This window comes from Amphiura filiformis, chromosome 2 (assembly GCF_039555335.1).
Source record: "Amphiura filiformis chromosome 2, Afil_fr2py, whole genome shotgun sequence".
Classification (NCBI taxonomy): Eukaryota; Metazoa; Echinodermata; class Ophiuroidea; order Amphilepidida; family Amphiuridae; genus Amphiura; species Amphiura filiformis.
The window spans coordinates 14,228,288-14,254,103 of record NC_092629.1 but is presented as its reverse complement, the minus strand read 5'-3'; the positions used below and the strand labels follow the sequence as shown (position 1 = coordinate 14,254,103).

Genomic DNA, 25,816 nt, shown 5'->3' with positions numbered 1-25,816 from the left:
ATTAAGTTTGGTAGTTTTATAATAGTGTAAGTATTAAAAGCACATTGAGGAATCTGTGATTCACAATGCGCTATATAAGCGCTGTTTTATTATTACTCGCATTTGGGGGTCTAAATAATAGCTTGTGGTATCTAATTAAATACCCATAATGCATGGTAAACAAATTTTAATTTGTTTTAAAATATATATGAATTAAAATACATGGACTAAGAACAAATAATGCAATCAACACAATAAACAAGCATATGTTTATGTGGCATGTATATGTTCTATATTGACACACCATGGATGTTTTTTGCCATTTTTATGTAAAATTTTGTTAACATTTTCTGGGGATATAACAAAAAAGAAATGCTATCTTACCTGTTCAACATGGTCAAAGCCCAGATCAGTCAGAGTGACTGATATCATGAATGCAGCGTAGGTCTCGTTGTGTTCAAAGCCAGTCTCACAGTTGCCACTGAACAGGCTTAATGCTAAGGCTCTGTAAAAAAGAAGACGGGAAAAATTAGTGGTTATGCTCTGCGTGCTGGCCATATGTTTCAACATATATGGTCATGAAAATTTACAATTCTGAAAATGTTGAGTTTTTAAAGGAAATTCGGAACTTGTCTTTTGCACCCGAGTGGAGAGGGTTTAAGATAATTTTAGATTAGCAATGCATGGGTAAGATACATCAATGAAATCAAGTTTATCTTCATATTTTTACAGGCTACAGTTTAATGTTTCAGGCAAATAGAGTATGTGAAATTTGCCTTTTGTCAACCTCGTAAATGCATTGATGGCACTGTCAACAGCTCTCAACTTGAGAAGAGACAGACTACGCAGAAGTCAGAACTTCGCAAAGTTTGCTGACACCATACAACACATATAATTGGTTCAATTTCAGGCTTCCACCAAATTATACTGTTTTGCACGGTTTGTACCGGTAACTTACTAGCAGGCAAGAGAAGGACTTACCTCTTTTTGAGCAATGCCAGTATGCTTCCATGGCCTTCATGTCCCAATAACCAGGACAAGTAGTAGAGTGGTTTGCACGGTAACCTTTGAGCAGGCAAGGGAGGAACAGTTGATCTCTAATGTGTGTGTCTCTTTCACAGGAATAACTAGATACAAGACAAAAAAGACAAGAATAATGTGTGTGAAGGAATCTCCAGCAAAAGAGGTTAATTATCATAGCAATGGCAGCTTATAGCATCAGCAATAAATACACATGTTTCAAGTAGGCAAGAAATGACAATAGGCCTGAGCTATTCCAGTTGAAAGCCATACCCCCTATGGAAGACATGACCCTAATTGCCTACACAAGGGGTGTAGATTTCAAATAGAGTCACCCATTCAGGCAATCCCATTTGAAATTTGCACTCCCTGTGTGTAAGATTAAGGTCATGTCTTCCATATGGGGTGTATGGGTTTCAATAGGAATAGTCCAACAGAAATTTTCCTCATATTGTAGTTTGCCATTAGTGAAATCAACATGACTATTCACAGAGTCACCATTTTCAATTCAAACACTATCAATGGGCTTTTCTCTCTGAGATCTGCCTACCCTTATGGAGGATTTAAGAAACATCTGCCTGCCACAGAGGGAGTAGGTTTTACAAATGGAATTGACTAGGATTAATTATTTTGAAACTCATACTCCCTCTGTATTATGGCTTCACCTGTATCTTCCACAACTGGTGTGAAAGTTACCCAATTGTCTATTCTATTTGAAACCCATACTCCCTCTGTGTGTGGAAGACTTTAAGCTAAATCTTCCACAGGGATAGTATGCATTTCAAATAGTGAAAAGTAACATGTTCCCCAGAACATTGCTTTGATATTAAACATAAGCTTAAGAGGTCATTCAACATTCTTGACATTTTCCTAAAGCATACAATATGAAGGGGGGGATTAACCATGGCGTTTATGAAAAAAAGTATTAAAAAAATATCATTTTGTTTTTCACTTGAAAGCCCATTATGTGATTTGCTCACGGACAATCATAAAAATCGTCAAAAATTTTAGTACTTTTGTCATGGTCATAGATGTGCTAACATAGCCTGCTAGCATGGCTAGTGGATCATCCTAAAGCCATATATTTAAAGACAAAATAAGGCATTTCCATGAAATCTGTAATGCTACATGTATTTGAACGGGGGCCTCAAATTTGACACTACTGCTATTTTCCTCATTTTTTGCCAAATTTTTAATGACTTATCCTTCACTTTTAGGCAATTTATAAACAATTTTAATTTTTTTGCACTTTCGCTGGGATCACTGAAAGGGCCTTTAAATATAAATGAGAAATGAGAAAATACTGTTGAAAGAAAAGACAGAGCAGAAGGAAGAAATATAAACTAAAATTAGCAAGCGAAATATGAAAATCACAAGGAAGTTATATGCCCTACCATTGTGGGATCAAATGTCGCAAGTACATCACTGATTGAACATCAGCAAAACTTGCAAAACACTTAAACACACAAACACGCACCCCTACAAAACCCACACACCCTACCTACGCCTCCCATCAAACGCTGACATTTTGTGTTAATATAAAATCAAGGGCGTCTGAATCAATGCATAATCAGCAAACCGAGGACACAAATTTTTTACAACCGTGCCCCTACCCACACTCCCACCCAAATCTTACTGCTAGCCTTACCTTTGTATAACTTGTGGTACTTGTTCATGTCAAAAGGTTGCCCCAGATGGGCAAAACTAGGTCTGTCTAGGCCACTGTAAGAAAAACAAGAATAAACATTTGAAATCTTGCAATCATTTATTAACACTTGCTCATTCTGTCCTGTAGCTGGTAGGCCATTGGGGGCAATGTGATGGCAATGGCTACACATTTTTGCAAAAAAAAAGTGGGAAATTCATATGATGAAGTATTATATCAAACCTAATTAGTGCTGCTCCCCTAATAAGCACCCCTAGAGAATTGTTCAAGTGATAACAGTCTAAGTGTTCCCTTTTCAATGCACCTGTACAAGTCAATTTCATCAAGTTTTTCAAATTAAAATACCTTACAAGTTCCCACTTGTTACTTTCATTTCATCATTTTGATAAGCTCCCCAAAAGACAGACTTGAGTGCCAGGGGAGCTAATTAGGTAGTATACCATATACATTAATGACCCATTTTTTTAAAAATCCCACCACAAATTTAAGTTGCACTCTTACACAAATCTAAAATGGTGGAGGGGAAAAACCCAGACAAAATCTTTAAGCATTGTTAAATTTTTGAGGCACTGTTCATTGTCTTAATGTATGACATGTACATTTGAAAGTAACAAGTGCATCCAAAACATTCCACAAGCATATGTGACGTGTCATGTTAAAAGGAGACACTTTTGGGCAGGTTATCAATTTTGAGGTTTTTACATATCTTAAATATGGAGATATTTAGCTCCACAACGCCGTTTTCCCAAATGAAATCGGGCATTCCTAAGCGAAGATATTGAGTTCGTAAGCTATCGTATTATAAAATTGGAAATTGAGATATTGGCCTTTGAAAATATTATTGACAATGTTGAGAGTAGGAATTACCTTGAAAAGATGCCAGTTATATTCCGGTCTGAAACTATCAGACAATATTTTAAACATTAATAACATCACAAATTCGCAACAACCCCAAATTGTTAAAAGATTTTTGGTTATTTCTCCATTTACGATCCTGCCCAAAAGTGTCTCCTTTTGACATGACACGTCACATATGATGTTGTAAACTATACATTACTTGAAAAAATTAAACCAATCATGCTAAGTTATGTGGTTGCTATGCAGCCGGTCGCTAATGTCGGAGCTTCTGCGAAGTACGCACATGCCTTGACACAACACCAGGCATGTACACAATTGTCCATGAACTAAACATACCATCAGTAGTGACTGTCAGGGTTGTCACCAGAAAAAAAAAAGTACTGGTTAAAATATTGAAGGCGAAGTGTAGCGAGCGAAGCTCTTGCGCCTCGCACTATCTTTTTAGTGAGCGCTTCAGAGATTGGGGAATTGGCTTTGAGGTACCACCCACTAAAAACATTTTCTTGCTCTTTTTATGATGAAATATCATCATCCACTTCGAATGTAAATTTTTTGGAGAGTGCGGACTGACCCGGACAGTGCCGGACGGACTCGACGGCGCCAAATCGGCGTGGTGACAACCCTGGTGACTGTAACCCCAAGAATGAACATTTTACACATTTACTGAGGAATTGCCATATATCTTAACATGTTTACACATTTATGTTCAAGTTAATGCTTTTGTAAACAATAAACACCAACTTGTGTTGTAAGAGCATTTCACAAAACAAGCATTATTACATAAACTTTGGTCTTCATATTCGTGACCATAATCATATTTGATCCCCACCCACACCCCACCATACACAAAACCGTCTACTCACTTGTTCGGAATGTCAGAGAAGGACTGCTTTACCCACTCTTCAAGAGTATCCAGAGTTTCTGAAAATAATAATAAAAATATCCATGTTATACAAATTACTTATATACTACAGAAAGACTAAACACTCCTATTCAGGGGAAATGTTTTGAAATAATATATTGTTATTCTTCTTAACTTCCTTCCTTCCTATATGTGCTGTATGTCAGCTATTTAGAGGCTAATGACTGCACATCAGTTGTTCTGAGGGTATTGTGAAATATCTAAACATTGTGCTTTGGAACAGGGGACTAATTTCGAGGTCCAAAGCACAATGGCTAGATATTTCACAAGACCCAAAAAAAAACTGATGCAAAGTCATTAACCTCATTCATAACCGTTACTTTTCACTTTTTAAATTCAATTTACGCCAAATTTTTTTCTTTTAAATTTGAAAACAAAATATAATTTTAACTGTATCTTTTGTTTTCCCTGTAAAAAATCGAATAGCCCATTAGAGAAATACCGCTAGCAACCAATCACACTAGCGGCAATCAGGCGATGTCCAAATCACGCGGCCAGCACCGCATAAATTGTTGAATGCATAACCGTCCGCACTTAGCGGTCATTGTTAAAGGCAGCGGTCATTATACTTTTCAATAACCTGCATTTGCATCGGCGTATTTTCAAGTTATTATCTGTGATTGGATTAAACACATCGTGTATATTAATGAGGTTATGAATGAGTATTAATGCACAAACTTTTTACATGCATAGCCATTGCACCATCCATGATCCTAAAAGGTAGGATTGAGTGCAGATATTATTAGCCTGGCCGACGGCTTAGCACCTTAGACCTCTCGGCCATCACAACCTCGCAAACCTGGTTGAATCGTTTCATATTCAACAATGTTCTCCCATGATGCCCAAGGCAGGGTGTGTAAATAGCCACATGCTATCCATCGAAACTGGCTGCGAGGTCTTTGTCATTGACAGCGATGGAGAGAGCACAGGAATGTTAGTGATTCCTTTCCTCCATCAAGAATCTGACTTGGAAACACTGTGCCAAATTTTCCTGAACTCTTCCTGAAGTTTGTCCCAAACACAGATCCTTTTGTGGAACTTTCTGCTGAGTGCACAACACATTCAGTGTGTTTTCACTGCACATCCTGCATCACCTAGTGTCTAAAGATGTCACACAGAAGAACAAAGCTAATATTTTCAACAAAAAAACACGGAGAAGAATGGAAGAACAGAAAACCGTCATGCCAAATGCCCATCCAGCCCATGTGACTTACCTCTAGATTGGACGGCAAGCGTCATGTAATGTGCTGAGTACATGTATTTCCTAAATTCTACTAGTCTGTGGTGGACGTCGAGTCCCTTCGCAGCTGGGTGTGTTTTCAATGTGGAGGAATTACCTGTGTGAGTCAAAAAGAATATTTTCAAACAGTTTAAAAATAGTAGTAATTTGTGATGTGATCAAGCTAAATGAGTTTATACAAAATATTGAATGCCTGAGCGTATAATAGTATAAAATATCGCATAATGTCAAATTAATTTTTATGAAATAGTCCAAATTTGACAGACTGATACATTTATACCATCGCACAAAACATAGGCCGGCAATATTTGTTTTACATAATGATACAGAACAAACTCTTTTCCAGCCGTTGAATAGTACAAACTATTCAAAAGCTCAAATCAAAACCACCATTATATAATTATCGCTAATATTAATTTTGAGATATAGATAATAATAATAGTATTCAACTTTCATTTGTATTTTATTGTTCTGAGCAACAATGAAATGACAACATCTCTGGAATCAAAAGTCCAATTGCGATGAAAATGAAATTGAATACTGAAATTTATTTGAAAAAATGACTGATATCTCATTTGACATTTCTCATCCAAAGATCACCGATTAAAGTAAGATAAGTAACAACTCATGGAAACTTAATATTTAATCTGCAAATAATAATTTATATAAATATATGCCGTCCACGAGCTGCGCTTTCTGTGTATGATGCACTGTTCTTAAAATAATCAGAAGGCATCTGAGAGGACCGCATTGCAGAAGTGTTCTTCTGAACATTAGTAATTACTTACCCCACATAAATTTGCCCATAGGGTGGCGTCGTTTACACATACTACCCAGTAACTGTTGTTTCTGAAAGTGGTCTGTTGGTAAACTCATATGAAATTCTGAAAATTCAAGAAAGAATAACAAATAATTTATTTTAGCAAAAATACTACAAGCATCATCTACTTTAAATCAAGCAGAGATATTCTATACAGGTTACCAACCTGCTCCAAAAATTATCAAGAGGACCTAGAACAGATCCTTGAGGTACACGTAGCAATTTAAATAACATTTATTATTTTATTTATTATCTATACTGCCAATTTGAGGAAGCGGTACAAAATATAAGCAGACCTAAAGAAAGGACCTGGTACAGATCCTTGAGGTACACATGGTATGGTACTTACCACTATCGACTGCTTCTAATTCTCTATCTGTACTGCTAGCCTTGAGGAGTGGTGCAACAAAGAACTGGGCAAACCTTAGGAGAGCCTCCTTGAAGTGATACTGATCCACTTCAAATTGGAACACAGTCTAAATAAAAATAACAATAATTATATTTCAGTAAGATCACAAGGCAAGTTTAAATTTGTTACATGATCAGTTCATCATCATCATTCGTCCTCATTGAGTGAAATTGGTAAATCATTACATCATCACATCATCAACTTTGTCATCAATGACCACCATGTTATTTTCATCATCATCCTCATATCATCAACATCATCATCATCATCATCATCATCATCATCATCATCATCATCATCATCATCATCATCATCATCATCATCTTTGTCATCATTAACATCACCATTATCACCAGATAACCTGTCATTATCATTTTCCCAGCTATAATCATATTGTTCATGCTATCATCATCCTCATAGAAGTTGTCAATATGACATCATTATCATCCTCATCATCCTCATCAACTTAATCATCATTACCACCACCACTATAACCGGGAAGCAGCTAGTAGTTGAATTTAAAAATAAGAACAATTATCCCCATTTGTATATATCTAATTGTATAGTAATTTCTATCATCTATGTCAATGTTTTTAATTATGAGTATGGAATGTTAATTATCAACTGATATTCTTTTATATTTGTTCTTAAATGTAAGAGAAAAGCATTGATTGATTTAAGAACTTAGTCAAAATTACAACTGAATTACAACTAGGCTTATACCCAAGTGCACCCTTGTTTCCAGAATGTTTTGAAAAATAACGGATATATATCCAAAGATGGGCTTATACCCACATGATTACGGTAATTAGCATCATCATTACAACATCATCATCAGGAAAAAACTTGTTGTGTTGCCTTCAAATGGGAAACATTGCAAATATCACCTAACATTTATGAGTTTTACTAAGAGCAATACAACTGTTCCTTTTTTTTTTGCCTCATCATCAACAATACATCCCCATTTCCACTTCTATCGTCATATTATCCATGTCATCCTCAAATTGCCAACACAACCAAGTACATTCCTATAAAGTATAATTACATTAAACAAGATGTGACCAACCACTCTTTACCCTCTCCACACGGGTGTCAACTGCAGACGACAAGTTTCAAATTTTCTTCAAAAATTCACAAATTTCAGATTTGTACATTTTCAAGAACATATTTGGAATCAGCATGAAAAAATGTATTAAAATGGGTACAAACAAGCCTAGTATTGGTTCAGCGGTTCTTAAGATAGCTCTTGATATTTTGGGAAAATATCTCAAAACTTGGGACTTTTTATGTTGAAGCCTATGGCCAGCACACAGAGCTAATTATCAATGATCCAATTATTCATATGCTAATAGTACTTTGACCCAGTGGTCTTCTTCTTAAGTAGATTACTAAGAACTAGGTAGATAATTTTAAGGTCAAAGTCATGGAACTAATTAACTGATTAGCCAAGTTCAAAAATAGTACATTCACTGTCATTTGGTTAAGGCATAGTAATCTTATTTTTTTCTTTGAATAAGAGACAGCCATTTGAAGTATCAAACACACTGTCAAGAATCACCGAACGGGACGGATTGGAACAGTGAAGGCCGAGGGGTTAACTCCCTACTCTTGTCAGAACTAAATGCATCATTGTTGTAACAGGTATAGCTCTCTGTACATGAGACCAAGCGGCTTAAAAGCCATAATGTGCCATTTGCTCACAGCGATCCTCTCAATTTGTCTTGAATTTCCAGTTTTGGCATGATTGTAATACCCAATGATGTGCTTAAATCGCCTGAGAAAGACTAAGCCTGAAATACTAAATTATAATAAAACCAGGATCAAACAGGGATCCAGGTTTTATTTGATAAACTCACTGATACATACAGTGGACGATATTGGCGCAGGAACGAAATAGTAATTTTCTCTGTATTACATCATTTGTTTGGCATAGAAATTAATGCTTTAATGATGGATAGTGTACATGTACTACCATATGCACCATGGGAGAGCAGGAGGCTGAATTTAATCCACAAATGCTACCACCACCCACCCCCTCATGAGAGGTGACTACTAGACTTACCCGTTCTGTGTCTGTGGAAGCATTGTCACTGCCCCCGTGTTGTTTGATGAATGTGTCAAAGGAATTCTCATCAGGAAACTTCTCGCTCCCCATGAAAACCACTGAAACAGAGAAACAAACAGCATAAATATTAGTGTCTTCTTATGTTGGTTTCATAAGTGCCATACTACTGCTGCTGAGCAGCGTATCGCTTTGGTGGATTGCTGCTAGCAGGTCTTTGTAAGCTGCACTTGCCAAACGGCCCATGGCTCAGTGACAGAGGAATTACTTTTTGGTCAAAAGTTGTGACCCAAGCCATACGCCACATGTGGCAACACTCCTGAATCGACTCCCAGCTATTTGCCGCTTTGTGTCTTATGCTTGTTAAAGTATCCAAAACTACCAAACACACAAAAATCAATGTGCACAATTTTGGTTGCAAATCATATAGCAGAACTTTTTATTTGCTTGTGTCTTTGAGTGGTCTTGTGACATGATTGAGGGCTGAATGTTGTGAAATAAATATCAAATTTCAGATGCTTGTTAAAAGGTTAACATGGACAAAAATCCTCAGCTCATTAGATTCTGACATAAAATTTACACAAAAGTTTCTAAGTCGTCAACCTGAACGTTGACCGCCTGGGGCAGCAGTCTACTTGTCCCTTTTGTCCAATCAAGGGAACTGCAGATGGGAATACTTACCATGTACAAGAAAATGGGTGAATCCAGGGATTTCATCTGGATCACAGAAACTGCCCACTCCCTACATGCAAATGTATGTGGGGATGTATGCACGCTTATCACCTCTGATGTGATTTGTGCCTAACCAAGGGAACATCAGATTGATAGGAATACTTACTGTGTTCAAGAAAGTGGGCAAACCCAGGAATGTCATCTGGATCACAGAAACTGCCCCTCCCTCACGCAAATGTGTGTGTGGGTGTGTGTATGCAGCTTATGACCTCTGATGTGATTTGTGCCTAACCAAGGGAACATCAGATTGATAGGAATACTTACTGTGTTCAAGAAAGTGGGCAAACCCAGGAATGTCATCTGGATCACAGAAACTGCCCACTCCTACGCAAATGTGTGTGGGGTGTGTGTACGCTTATGACCTCTGATGTGATTTGTGCCTAACCAAGGGAACATCAGATTGATAGGAATACTTACTGTGTTCAAGAAAGTGGGCAAACCCAGGAATGTCATCTGGATCACAGAAACTGCCCTCTACTACGCAAATGTGTGTGTGGGGTGTGTATGCGCTTATGACCTCTGATGTGATTTGTGCCTAACCAAGGGAACATCAGATTGATAGGAATACTTACTGTGTTCAAGAAAGTGGGCAAACCCAGGAATGTCATCTGGATCACAGAAACTGCCCACTCCTACGCATAGTGCAGCTGCAGCCTGTAGGAGAAGAAAAACAAAGTCTACTTTCAAATACCTGACAACTCAAAACACCTCAAAAAGAGGACATGGAACCAAGTGGCAGTGATGTTTTTGCTATGTGAATAGCAACACGTTTGATTGAGCTAATAAACAAATACCCCAGCCCCCCCAACTCAACACAAAAGTTGGCAACCATGAGAGTTACCAAATCTTTTAAAGACCCCCTTTGCAATGATTTTTCATCAAATTTACCCCCCTTTATTCATGCAAAATCGAGGACAAAATTTGGCCAAAAACAACACCCTTTTTTGGTTTTCAATTACTAAATTTCCAACACCCTTTTCAGTGACACTAAATATTGACATAAAATTGCGAATTTTCCCAAGTACCCTTTTGTCCAAATTTTGCGTACAGTGCAAATTAAATACCCCTATTTTGCTGATTTCACGGTCAAATTTCGTGGAATGTTCAAATTAAATACCCCCTATTTTCCCCAATTTTGCGGTCCTCGCTACTGGTAAAAAAATTACCCGTTTTCCGCGCTATTTGGTAACTCTCATGGTTGTCAATTTTTGTGTTGAGTTGGGGGCCGGGGCAAATACATGCTTGGTTCCAATTTTCTAGAATGACCATAAATTTAAAGAAAACAACTAGATCTACCATCTTTTGGACTGATTCTAAATATTTTTGAGGCCTGAAGTGCTATGGACTATTCTAGTTGAAATCTATACAACCTCTATGGAAGACATACATATGACATTACTTTTCTACACAGGGAGTATGAATTTCAAATGGAATTACCTGAATTGGTGACTCCATTTGAATCTACACCCCGTGTAGGAGATTTAGGTTATGTCTTCCATAAGGAGTGTATGGATTTGAACTGGAATAACCCCTTTCACAGTTCTTATGTCAACTTGTTGCAATATTCATTCACATGCAAAAGTTGGCAATCAAATCTTTTACCAGCAAAATACAATATTTTTCATATCAACTAGTATAGAAGTAAAACATTTTTGGATAAAACTAACAATTTCACCAACTTACTTATTTTCTAAACACTGGAACCAGACATACTATTTTACTCAGCCTAATCAGAACGTCCATGTTGCATATAGAGTTAGAAATATGGCAAATAAATGAACAAAACATTACGAATATGACAGGGAGGCTTCGGGACACATGCAATTAAGTGTGTGTCTGAAATGGCACAAGTGTGTTCATTCATTTGCCATTCTGACTGTAGCACCTCCATAACATTTCTGGTAAAATATGCAAAATGGACTCATCAACAGGGAGAAAACTTGGCAGAAAAATGTTGTGTAGCATTGATGGTAGAAATTAGTGAAATAAATGTTACTATAAAATAGAACAGCTATGTCACAAGGACCCCTTCAAGCCAGCAAAACTAAAAACTCAACTTCAAACCAAAAACTCAACTTCAAACTGAAGTGTAAGGAATGATGGCCCTATTCACACAGTCCATATGATTGATCACTATGGGCTATTCCAGTTGATATCCATACACCCCCTGTGGGGTGTAAATTTCAAATGACATCATCCATTCAGGTAACCCCTTTTGAAATTCACTCCCTGTGTGGAAGATTAAAGTTATGTCTTCCATAGGGGTGTATGGATAGCAACTGTGCGTAGCCCTTTGCCAGTATCATATCATACTAGGCAATCGCACAGGTAATAGACACAATCCTCTGACAATGTATCGCCACACAATGTTTGGATTTGCTTTTATAATACAGCCTGGTTCTTAGCATGTACAAACAATGCATGTTTGGTATTCCACCACCAACACAGGATTTCCATATCGTACACTGTGTGGAGATCCTCCGGTCATTTTCAACAAATCCAAACACTTGCAGCGATCCACCTTAAAAGTGACCGATTCTATACACTGTAAATGTTGTTAGTATCATTTTCTCAAACGCATTCTATGCAACTTACCAATACATACGCCCAAATTATACCTCGTTAATGAAAATGATCTATGCAGATTGGTGTTACTTTCAACTTCAGCAGGGATTAACTAAAGTATTTTGTTTTTGTAATTAATGATGTTATGATGAAGATGCAGAATGTAGCATGTTTTGTTATATGGCATAAATATATTGATATGTTAATTTTTAAACAAGTTAATGAATGAAAAGGGCAGGGTTACAATTTGTCACACAGTGAAAGAACCAATCTTGATGTTTTCAATAGAATTTTGAAGGAACCAGTTGATTTGCACAAATTATCTATCTATGTGTATACTTTGAACACTTCAGAAAATCAACAATCCTGGAGTGCAAATGTCCATGATGACATCAAAATTGAAGCTATTAGCAGTTTTTGAAGATGCTCTTCAAATGATTCAAAACTGAATGAGAATATAGCAACCAAACTAAATGGTAGTCGGTGTTGGATTGGCCTATTCCAGTTATAATCCATACACCCCCTATGGAAACCAAGACCTTAATCTCCTACACAGGAGTGTAGATTTCAAATAGAACTACCTGATCATGAATGGGCGATTTCATTTGAAATTCATACCACCTGCGTGAGATAAATCTTCCATAGGGGTATACTGAAATAACCCATTGAGCATAAAATAAGACATGGAATTCCTTTTTTCTTTTAATCTCTGCATTAAAACTTATTCAGTGTGACTGTTAGATGGTTAGATATTAATGCAAGCATAAATGAACTTCAAGCATTAGATGAACTATGTTAGGTGGGCTGATGTATACAGTGATGCCAACAATGCGATTTAGGTGCTGGAATTTTGGCTCACGGTACTTGAAGATCACTTGCTGAGCCTCAGAAAATCGTACCAAAACTTGCCCCAAAATGGGCTACTTTTGCAAGTGTCAGGCTATGGCAATAATTTTGGTGCATTTTCCTTTAATTTTTTCTATGTCACTGAATTATAAAGGGTTTTGAGTATCTGAATTTCCAAATTGCAATCACAATGGTCTTGTGGCCATTTATTGATCACTCAGTGTTATTAGACCAAGTACCGGTACATTAGAAGTTTTTCACTCAAATGCCAATAGGGTGGTTTATGTTCTAAATTCTGGTTAAACTGCCCAAATATCCAATATTGGGTGCACTTCTGAAGTTGTTAAAAACTGGGCTGCTTGAGGGTTATTCACAGCAGTCTGGTGTACCAATTCACCACGCCTTGCTACTTAAATTGACAACACTGCACTCAAAACTGCCCAAATATCTAATATTGGGTGCATTTTTGAAGTTGTTAAACTGGGCTAGTTGAGGGTCATTCACAATGGTCTGGCGTGCCAATTCACCACACCTTGGCAGCACTCAAAACTGTCCAAATATCCAATATTGGATGCTTTTTTGAAGTTTTTGGCAACACTGCGCTCATATCATGGTTAGATGCTGCGTGAAGTTAGTAGTCCGCAACAGGAAAAGCGTGCATGATGATGATGGTGATGATATAATCAGTAAAGTCTCACTTGCAAAATCGACTGCTGTTTATTGGCTTTTTAATATTTCCGGGTTGCAGAATAAATGTATCGTCGTGGGCTTTTAATCGTGATCTGGATACGTAACGTCAAGATCTCAGTCTGTGTATCAACAGCAGTGTATCATACATGAAACAGTTGCATAGTACATCAGGATTAAACTTCCATACAATCCTGTTTAAATCAGTTTAAATCCAGGTTAAGTCATTGTTAAATCCAGCTTAAATTTAATCAAATTGGTTTAAATCCAGTTACAATCAGTTCAAATCCAGACATATAAAGTTTCTTTGCCTGTTTGTTTGCTTTTGTATCAAAATCACTCAACATTCTGAACTATATTGGCTCCATAATCATATAAAGATTAAACCTTAATACAATCCAGTTAAATCACTGTTTAAAGCTAGTCAAAATCATTATTAAATCCAGTTTAAATTCAATCAAATTGGTTTTAAATTAATTCAAATCCAGTTTCTTTACCAGTTTGTTTTACTTTCATAACAAATTCGCTGAACATTCTGAACTTTATTGACCCTTCCACCATTCAAGAATATGTTCTGTGTTTTCAGTTATTTCCAAACCACATTTTGAACCAATGTCTAGAAACACCGACCAAGAAACACTGATCAATTAATCATGCATTATGAGTCTAAAAATACTAAGTAACCAATCATGACAAAAAAAACATCTAGAAACACCACACAACCAGATCAAACACCATCATGCAAAGACGTTGATGATGATAATGAAGGCTCGTAACTTTGATGTGACATCTATAAATTGTATAATGGCTTTAATCCATTTATGTTAAAATAGGCCTACCTCATGGGAGGGGGGTATCAAAATGAGACGGGGTAAATCTGGTCCCAACTTTTCAACGAGAAGACAGTACGGTATCTTAACCTTTGAGGTATAAGGACATTCTATTTTTGAGTACCAGCATGGATTAGGGAAACAGAGAATTGAATACCAGAAGTCTCAATTATCAACATGCTGTGCAAAAATTAGAGAGAAAAAAGTGCATTTTATGGCTAGAAACCAACTGATTGAAAACTGAGGTTATAGCGCCCTCAATTGTCACTATCTCCGTAGACATTTGTTTACATAAAAACTCTTTTACTAAAAAGGCCACAACTTTTAAAAAATGCACCTAAATTATGTTCATAACAGTTGCACATTTTGTTATTCGACCATAAAGGTACTTATTCAATAATCCACCAATCAGGGTTTGCTTTTTGCAATTTATCTAAAATGGCCGCTCAGTATGAGCGGCATGATGGGAAAAAATAAGCCAACATATTCTAGCCAGTTTATGACAGCGTTTTGCCAAGTGATACTTAACTTTGTGGCCATGTAGATGAGACATACGAGCTTCTCCTCTTTCTGCTTTGGTTTTTGCCGGCTGGTGCTAGGATACTCTGGGTCGTCGCTGGCAGCGCTGTTGCCATTTCCGTCATCATCGGTGTAGCCGTCGGGATCGTCACCCCTGGCCCTGGTAGCCCTGGGTAATCTCCCATCACTACATCGTCAGGACTGTTTTTGTTGCCTAATATGGTAAAATGATAAACAGTTCAGAGATTATAGATTACACAAGTGGAATGGTATGGGTTATATAAAAGAAATACCAAGGGATGTCATTTCCGGCCCACAGGGAAAATGCCAAAACCTTTGCTATATTATTGGCCGTAACTCGGGAAATATAAAAGTAATTATTGTTTTTTAATGACTCAATTCCTGTAAGATCAATGTATTAATATTAAGAGGTACACTGCAGTTATTTAAATGGCTAAAACAGGAAAATTATAGCTCCTGTCATTGTAGTCACCTTAATCAAACAAAACAGACACACATCTTGTATGTACACCCCTACCTCTACATACATGATACACAAATATATCCACAACAATAGTGAACAAAAACATGCTCTACACACACCCCACCCACTCACACATACACCCCCGCACATGTACCTACTCATATTCACACACAACCGTGGATCCTTGGATTTTTACACAGGCAACCGACGACATGAAAATAATTTTGAGAGTTCACTGACAAATCTGATATTTAATCAATCACCACATTATGGAAGTGACGTTAATCAGGGAACCTGTAGGCTGAATTCTTTCTAAAGGTGACGTAGTAGTCCTACAACCCCCCCAACAAACACACAACCACAGCCTGGTCCCATCATGACCAAAGTGTGTCTCTGCACAGAACAACTGTTTTTACACAAACATGCCATTGAACCCTTACAGGTGATTGACACATAACTAAAAATTGAAAAGCGATTTTAATAATCTTTTAACTAAGAAAATGTAGGGGAGTAAACAGATGAACATTTCACCCACTTTCTCTCTATGCTACTGTTTTACATTGCTACATTTTCGCACTACATTTATTTTCATGCTTTCTGCATCTCAAGCAAAGACCCCATAAATTTACAAAACTAGAGCTCCAAGACCCTTGATTTTGATCATTTCAGCTCTAGAAGACAAATAAACTGTTCATTCTTTACATTTCTGGGTTTTTCAGACCAATCAGAAATCCAAGAAAGACCCTTGAACATACCAGCCAAAAATTGATGATGTGCAACCCCCCCCCTCCTCTGGTTCCCTCCATGCTACCATACAGTGAAGTAGACATTTTCACACACCAATTTCTTTTAGAACTTCTTGCATTTCAAGCAACTAAAACTAAATACATACCGTAGAATTCCGTCTAGAAGCATATATGCCTCTAAACGAGGGGTTTTTTTAACGAAAGATATGAAAGGCCAATACCCTTCTCAAAAACATTGCAATAGATTGGTCTTACAAATATACATGTTTGTACAGCCGCCTTTATCAGTAATATAGTTGTTCAAACTCCAAATAACGTTTTTGTTGAGAGTGTCTGCCTCTTGTCTTTTGGGTCAAAAAAACCTCGTTTAGAAAATATATATCTTTAGAGCCGGAATTTTGATATTCCTTTTGTGTATAGGTCATTGTCAGGAAGCTTAGAATCGCGAAAACATGCAAATCGTGAAAAATTAACTGCGGAAAAATTTAACATTTACAGTATTTGATTGATTTGGCTGTTGTTCCCACAAAAGACTAAATTAATTGTGCTCCCAATAATGCAAAATAACTTAATTTCTTTTGCATTTTGTATGTTGCAAATCATGGTGTTTTGATTGATGTTGCCAATAGCTCTGCACAATGATGTAATGGTGTGATCGTACAGAATGCTCATCCAAATGAATTTTATGCTGTTTAATATTTTGAGTTGTTTTTTAAGTTCATGAAGAATCAGGCCCGTAACCAGGGGGGTGCGGCCTTTTACCCCTAAAATATCAAAGGCCCAAAAAGGTCCTTTTTGACCCAAAAATGCCATTTGCGACCGTGGCGAGCAAAAAAATAGAGGTTTTTTTATGCCTTTTTGGTCCAAAAATGTCCAAATCCGCCGCCCCCAGTCCAAAAAGGTCCAACTTTTGAAAAAAAGTCCACTTTTTTTCAAAATCAGCACCCCCCCCAAAATAAATCCTGCGTACGGGCCTGTGAAGAATACACCAAGAGCACTTAAATTTTATGCACTTTTGGTTCAAAAATTTTTTTGCAAACTCATTAAAAAAAACCCAGATTTCTGCATTTATGTAAATGGTTTAAAATACTCTGCAAGCAATTATAAAGAACAAAAACTAAAGAGGATATTATTTGAACGGTTTCTATTGGCGGTTTGAATGAACATTTAAATGTTACATTATATGAAGGTCATAAAACAGGGGATGTGTTATTCCCTTATTTTCTTGAACATTTCTATCAATTTTCATATTGACCACTGACCATGTATAGAGGTGCGGTAACATTGAATTTCTGGATTCATGAAATTAAGTCCCCACAAACAAAATCTAGCTTTTCCTTTTAAAATGTTAGTTCAGTATCTTAATGCTGTATATTTAAATATTGTTGCCATGTGTTTATGCTTTTATGTATGCTTTGTAAAGCGCATTGAGATTTGTTTGTAATGCGCTATATAAGATTAAATTATTATTATTATTATTATTATTCCTGCCCATCGGTTGGTAGCAAAAATAAAGTACCAGCGAAATTTAAATAGTTTCCCACATAACCACCAAAAGCGCATTGTATGCCTACAACAACCTATGTTTGTATGTACGTTTGCAAGCAGGCATTGTGTAAGCTCATAACAAAGCTATTATTTCACCAGTCTGTATAATGTAAAAAGCTACTGTTTTTTAAAGAAATTTTCTAAAAATTTATACTCAAAATTTGAATGCACAAGAAGATTTTGGTACAAGTAGATTTTATTTTTTTATTTTTAGACAACCCATGTCTGCGTGTAGGGGTGGATGTACATTTGCAAGACTGGCATTGTGTAAGCTCATAACAAAGCTATTATTTCACCCCCCAGTCTGTAAAAAGCTACTAGTTAGCTTATTTTTAAAGACATTTTCTACAAATTATGCAAAATTTGAATGCACAAGAACAAGATGATTTATTTTGCATGAGAACTGTTTTTATTTTTTATTTTTAGACAACCCATGTCTGTGTGTATGCATGGATGTACATTTGCAAGACTGGTATTGTATAAGCTCATAACAAAGCTATTATTTTCTCAGTCTGTAAAAAGCTACTGGTTAGCTTTTTTAAAGAAATTTTGCATGAGAACAACCCCGAGGTGTGTGGGTGTGTGTGTGGGGGGGGGTGGATATACAAGCAGACATTGTGTAAGCCCATGTCAAAGCTAAAACTGATTCATTTATTTTCGCCAGCCCATAGGGCTGGTACCTAATTCTGAGATGGGATTTGTGTACACTAAAGATTAGCTAAGATGATAGCCTTCTTCTATTGGTATGAATTATTTTTTTCACTTCTTGTGGCGGAAATGTTTTTGATGTCTGCTAATTCGATTTGCAAGGAAAAGAAAGTATGTTTTGCCGTTTCAACGAACTAAAAACGATTGAGTATTGCCAAAGTTATGTTTGAATTAATTATGACTTAAAAAGTTATCATAGGTTAGGCCTACACATATAAACATCAACTTGTTCAGCAATCAGCATATCAAAAAATGACATGGTCAACAATTAGTAATAAGCGGGGAATGATCACTGGAACAAGGTCATATCAGTGGACTACTGAGCATAGCATGATGTTTGGTTGCCTGTGAGTGCATAATTGATGTTGATAACAGATCTAATAATGTTGTAGAATCAAAATCTTCATTATATGGACCACATTGAAGTCAAAGTAATTATCTATCCTATCCTGTATCGTTTATGGATAAAATTGACTCAAAATGTTATTGATGATATTATTGCTATCTTTAACATTAGTTTTGTCTTTTCAACGGGGAAAATCCGATGGAAAATTAAGTTTTTAGGGGTTAGCTATATAATATTGAACAATATATCCCATATTTTGGCATGCACTTATAGAAAATAAATAAATTATTGTCTTACTTTATAAATTATAAATACTGTAAAATAACACATACCTAAAGTGAGGCCACTTTCTATCTTTTTTATTTGATTCATAAAATTACATTCAACAAAATGATTGAAGACTGAGAAAACACACAATGCAGACTATTACAGAAGTACAGAGTAGGTAAAATGCCATGTCCATAGCTTTGCAGGAGTTTGGACTAACAATCAACACATTCAAAAATACAGCTAGTTTAAAAGTGAAGATTGTAGTGAATGATCAGTCCTTTTATCATGTGCTTGCCACTATCTACTTTATAGTAAACTATACATTGCGAAATAATATAAAATCATTTTAAAATAAAATGTGCATGTAAGTTGAGTTTACATAGCGAATTAACTAACAACTGCAGTGTATTTCTTGATTTTAATAATAAGCATGGGTAAAAAGCAGTTAAGACAAAAATACAGAACAATTTGGAGTAATGAATTACCCAGCAAACACAAAATCATTTTAAAAACGTTTTAAATAAGTTATATTTTGGCTTTTGGTTTAGGTAAAAACGTTTTAATAACATTAAAATGTCGGGTTATATCAAGGTCATGATAACGTTTTAAAAACGTTTTGTATAAAAACACACTACAACAATATTTTTAAATGTTTTCATAAAATGTTATTGTAAACTATTCTTGCAAACATTTTTGCCAAATATTGTGTCAATGCTTAAATAACATGTTAAAATATTTGAAGCCAGCAAACACAGAAATGTTCTTAAAATGTTTTTTCAAAACCTTTTAATAACATTTAAATGTCGGGTTATATAAAGGTCATGAAAACGCTTTTTAAAGCGTTATTGAAAATATTTTCGCCAAATATTTTTTCAACCCCAAAATAACATTCTGTTTAGAATGTTTTGTATCAAGTTTTCAAGAATGTTTTTTGAATGTTATTAAAAGCGTTTTTATACCCTTTATATAACCCGAGATTTAAAGCGTTTTCTGTAAAACATTTTTGTTTGCTGAGCAGTAGATTATCAACAAATGTTTTTAAGGTTATGAAAACGTTTTATACTCTTAATATACCCTTTATATAACCCGACATTTAAACGTTTTCTGGCAACCTTTTATAACCTTTTGCGAATGATGTTGAAAACGTTTTGTGTTTGCTGGGTAAAGAGTTGACAGGAGTTATAGGAGTTAATGCTTTTTGCTGTTTCAGTGTGCATGTTCTCACCATTGATGGTTTGGTGAACTGTCATGTAACATGGATGTAAGCGTGATCCTAAAAATGCCTTTCACGGTGACCCAAACTATTTACAAGACCTCTTCTGCATTGAGGCTGGCCTTCCCTTTTAAAGGGAATTTTTATTTATTTTTATAGCCTTAGTAGACATGAGCTGTGAGTGTGTTCACATTGTCAGACATACGCCCGTCGGAATTATTTGGACCACCAATGTAACACTTTTCTGTTAGTATGCAGCCTTGTCGGCTTGGCAGCATGTGATAAACAAGGCTTAAATAAGCTTAAATATTAAGCAGAAGCCGGCCTTTTTACCCCATGGTTGCCAAGTTTTGGTTCCTGGTCCCAAAGATGACTCCTCGTCCAAAAGTTTATGTTACAAACTATAGGACCAGGAGTCATCTTTGGGACCAGGAGCTCATTTTAGATCCTGGTCCAGGCCCGGGGTCCAAGAGGCTTGGTGATAAAGATCATTGCCCTGATGGTGAGTCACAGTGCAGGGCAATCAAATAAAATCCAACCATATATTTATTTTTATTTTTATGGCCATAGTAGACATGTAGAAGGGAATTCCCCTTGCCTGTCTAGTGTGATATATTTTGATCACACCAATGTCATTATCATTACAGAAAACACCTGGATTGCAATCCCTAACATACTTGTACAGTCCATGAAGGTAGTTTATGTATGGTCAATATACCTGAAGCTCAATGGTAATTTCATTGCCAAAGAAACTTTCATGTTGTGTGAATAAACTCTCGTGCAGATTTGGTCGTTTGACAAAGATATAGTCCCATTTGTATTTTCCGGCTGTTGACAGTGCCAAATTAACAACAGTGGCCTATATGTTGCACTGTAATACATGTATCAGCTCAGATTCTGAACATGTAGTCCTCAATAAAGTTGTCATGTTAAAAACAAAATGTGAAAACCATGGCCTACACTCTCTGAGCTGTTCTAGATGTGTCTGTGAATCTTCGGCTGGCAGCGGTCACTAAATATTTTGCATTCAGAGAGAAGGGGTAGAACTGGCTCAGTTCCCTCTGATCGCGACACCCGATAGCAAGCAAATAAGGCGAGCGCAAATTTCTTTCTAATATATGTAGCAGCCAAACATATTAACAGCACAAGGTGAATAGCATAATGGCAAACTTTTTTTTGGTAAGTGAATGATATGAGATAGGTAGGAGAAACTTTTCCAAACCACCCTAATTTTCTAATTTGCATATGCAAACTTCGCGTTGCGGAATGATGCGCACGGGGGCAGTATTTTTTTCACTAAAACGTTTTTGGCAAACTCTGTGAGTTTAGTAATCTGAGATATTAAATTTTCCACACTGGGAGTGTGAATTTTTAATGTCAGAGAGGGGTTGTCATGGTCCCATACAGGTACTGGACAAGTGCTAGGAAGGGGCAGTCTCAGGACATGTGGTGATCAGAGGGTTTATGTATGGTTTGTGCCCTAGTCACTAGACTGAACTTGTATCAAATCATAGACACTTTGATACAAGGAAAAACTAAATTAATAACATCTCCCACCTCAAACAAATAAAAAGCATAAGAAAAATATGCTCCCTTTGGTATACACAATTCCAGTCAAAAGATGTTTGAAATTGTCATACCATGAAAAATTAATCATGCAGAAAAATTACTACTCGGATAAATACTGCCTATGACTCCCATCAATTGAATTTTTCATTTTTCTTGTTGTCGTTTTTTTTCCTACAAATTTGTGCAAAATTTTGATTGTTGTTTTAACACTGATAAGTGATATCAACAACAAAAATTTACACACACAAATTAAATTATATGAAAATGTTTGAAATTTCCCCAAAAGTTGATTATTTATACATGCAGACAACCAAAATCATAATCTTACCTAAATGTTACTCAAAAAGCACAGAAATAACAATGTTTTAACAGCAGAAAATTTACTAAATTAGCTCACAATTAATTAACATTTTAAGCAAATAATTTGTCATGATAATTAGACATGTTCTTTGCCCAAGTACACTAATAAAACAATGTATGAGCAAAAAAATGAGCGAACAAAAAAAATTGATCTGACCAACAATCCCCCCTCAAGGCAGGCTACTCCAACTAGTTCACAATGTAAGCCCAAATAGCCTCAATTCAAACACCACAGTTCACGAATCTCCCATTCATTACTCACATCAAAATCTGACCTCAAGTTGTATGAGTATGAGTTTTAGTACCCAACACATTCAAAGGTCGATCTTCAATGTGTACAAGCATATTGGGGTTAAAGAACTGTGTACTGATGGATGAGCATGTTTGACATCCTAGTGTCGACGATTCATCAAACCACTGACTGCATAATTGACAAGAAATGCGGTGTCAAATTTGCCGTCAACATAATTCAACATAACACAGCGAAATCATAATAATGCGTGGCTGGCTGCGAACACAAAGTAAAGTCTTCTCACAGCTGATCTATAGAGGGAGTTGTACTACGTACGCTCTTTTGTCAACGATTCTATTCAAAGCACACCACTCATTGGCACTCAATATGGACCACAATGGTCTCATCCCAATGGCATTGTACAATAACCTCAATAAAACAATCAGAGTACAAAATTTGACCTCAAGTTGTAGAGTATGAGTTTTTGTACCCAAATTTTCAAAGGTCATTCAATGACTGTACAAATGTATTGGGGTTAAAAAACTGTGCCCTGATAGATGAGCATGTTGTGGATCCTAGTGACTCAATATAGGAGATTTATAAAAGCAAAAAAAAATTGTCAGACCAATGTCTTTGTCTCTAGCCATATAAATACAGAATCTACCGAGTGAAACGGACGAACCCGATTGAATTCACATAAGCGTGGACAATCTGTGTAATGTATAAGAAAAGAAAAAAACATCAAGGTCAGAGTCGTGGCCAGACCAAGCCAAGTGAATGAGATTTTTTTTCCACTACAATGAACTCTAATCAATATTCATATCACATAATGCTGTGCAAATGACTTGGAGGCCATGGAAATCGTTCCATTTATAATTTCCTGGGATTGGGAACTTAAAAAACTGTGTTTTGTTAATAAAAATAGTATGGGGAGCAAAACATTTGAAACATAATTATGTGGTCAAGAGGAGGGGGGGGAGACAAAATGATGTTTCCCCTTTCCAATGATCACACAGCATATAAAGTGGTACAAACTAGTTGGAGACATGGAAATCATTTTTTTTTTTGAGTTATTGAATTGTTTTGTTGGTGTTTAATGTATGGGGAGCAAAAATAAAAAGATGATATTAATGATGTGGTCAAGGGAGAGGTGGAGATAGTGGATGACTTTTTTTCTCTTCGATGTTCTCTAATCAATAATCATACAACATAATATTAATACTGTACAAATGACTGGACTACATTCTGTCATGATTTCCTGGGAATTCAAATAAATTTGCTTTGTTGGCGTTAAATGTATGAGTTTTTGGCGTTGCATGTACATTAGCACACACCACGAAAACATATAAACATAAACAATGGCTATTCCAACTGAAATCCATACACCCCCTACAGAAGATGTACACAACCTAAATCGTCCACACAGAGCAAATATCAAATGGGGTTATCTGAATGGGTGACTCCATTTGAAATCTACACCCCTGTGTAGGAGATCAAAGTCATATCTTCCAGAGGGTGTATATGGATTTAACTGGAATAGCCCATTGTGCTGTTTCAGGGGAAGGGAAACCCCCAGCCAAATACCTTCACTTTACAAAGACGGAAAATAGGAAAAGGAAAAAATGCAATAGCTTGGTACTGTAGTCATGTTCATAAAGCCTAGTGTTATTAAAAACTGCATAATTTACACAGTTCATGATCATGAGGAACAATCCTTTGTTTGATCACTGCACAAGAAAACAACAACATCATCTCACATGAGTAATTTTAACTGTCTTTTGTAAATTTCAATAGCATTCTAATAATCCAGTTTTTTAAGTTTGAAAAAATATGCAAAATTATTCTGCATTTGGCCCAGAAACTGTCAATACCTGAGAATTCAATTTCAATATTTGCTCAACACTTTTGAGGCAAAACTCCTTATTTTGCATTTAAAAAAATAATAACCGGCATAAAATTCAAGCCTAAGCATTGTAAAATCTTACGACGTATTATTTTTTCACTAACAAAAATTGTGTAGGGGGGTGTGCACGGGGGTGTGTATGTGAGATGTGTATGTAGGTGCATCTTGAAGGTGCTTGCAGGAAAACGCGGGCGTTAGCATGAAACTTTACATTCTAATTGTGGACGTTACTGCAATCGAGGACCATCCCGTTTAGCTAAGTTGTGCAAAACAGCCTGAATATATAGTTGAGATTGTTCCCTATTGTTGATATAAAAGTCAGTTCCCAGTTGATTAAAATCTTTAAAAAAATTGACAAGTGCAAAAATAAATGTTGCACAAAAATGTACACTTTTACAGTAGTCACTAATCACTATGGACCACAATAGCCTCATCCCAATTGCATAGTCCAATAACCTCAATTACATAATCATAGTGCAAATTTGACCTCAAGTTGCAGAGTATGAGTTTTTGTACCAAAATCTTCAAAGGTCATTCAATGAATGTACAAATGTATTGGGTTTTAAGAACTGCGCCCCTGATAGATGAGCATGTTGTGGATCCTAGTGAGTATATTATGTATAGAAATGGGCTATTACATTTGACACAACCCCTATGAAAGACATCTTAATATTTCACACAGGGAGTGAATTTCAAATAGGGTTACATGAATGGGTGACTCCATTTGAAATCTACACCCCTTGTGTGGGAGAATAAGGTCATGTCTTCCATAGGGGGTGTATGGATTTCAACTGGAATGACCCAAATACTATTGGTCAGAAGTCACACTAGGGACTCTCCGGTGTCGGTCAATGACCTGGAATGTATACATGTATATTCTGGCCAATTTGAATTGTTATTACCAATGTGTTGCATCAATATTATGCGCAATCTACGTTTCAGTGCGTACCTCTGCAGCAGTTTGACACTGGGATTGCGCACAGAAATATTAACAAGTTTTCTTTCAATTTTCTTGACTCTCTGTTCATTCATTATTGCTCTGTTATATTGTGTCGGTGAAAGTAGACTGCTTTGCATTCCCTTTTCTCGCTAAATTAGGGCTTCCTAATCCCCCGTACCCTAAATTTCATAAGAAAAAATTGGTTGTGTGACCCACATACAAATGTTGTTACTAATACCCCAGGGAGGGAGGGGCACTCACATGTTAAGGTGGTACGGGTATGTGCTTGGCGGTCACAGTTCCCCTTTTCAGGCTCTCTGGAAGTTTTGCAAGCCCCACATT

At 36.4% G+C, this 25,816-nt stretch overlaps 1 protein-coding gene across 1 annotated transcript in view; it reads right to left on the bottom strand.

Moving 5' to 3' along the window:
- The window catches only part of LOC140138407 (nardilysin-like), a 69,972-nt gene that overhangs the window by 21,407 nt on the left and 22,749 nt on the right, over positions 1 to 25,816 (bottom strand). The window contains 11 exon segments of the mRNA XM_072160308.1: positions 364 to 484; positions 961 to 1,062; positions 1,064 to 1,106; positions 2,648 to 2,721; positions 4,387 to 4,444; positions 5,660 to 5,782; positions 6,474 to 6,569; positions 6,855 to 6,981; positions 8,977 to 9,077; positions 10,281 to 10,362; positions 15,192 to 15,349. Of these exon segments, the coding sequence (XP_072016409.1) occupies positions 364 to 484; positions 961 to 1,062; positions 1,064 to 1,106; positions 2,648 to 2,721; positions 4,387 to 4,444; positions 5,660 to 5,782; positions 6,474 to 6,569; positions 6,855 to 6,981; positions 8,977 to 9,077; positions 10,281 to 10,362; positions 15,192 to 15,349 (1,085 nt within the window).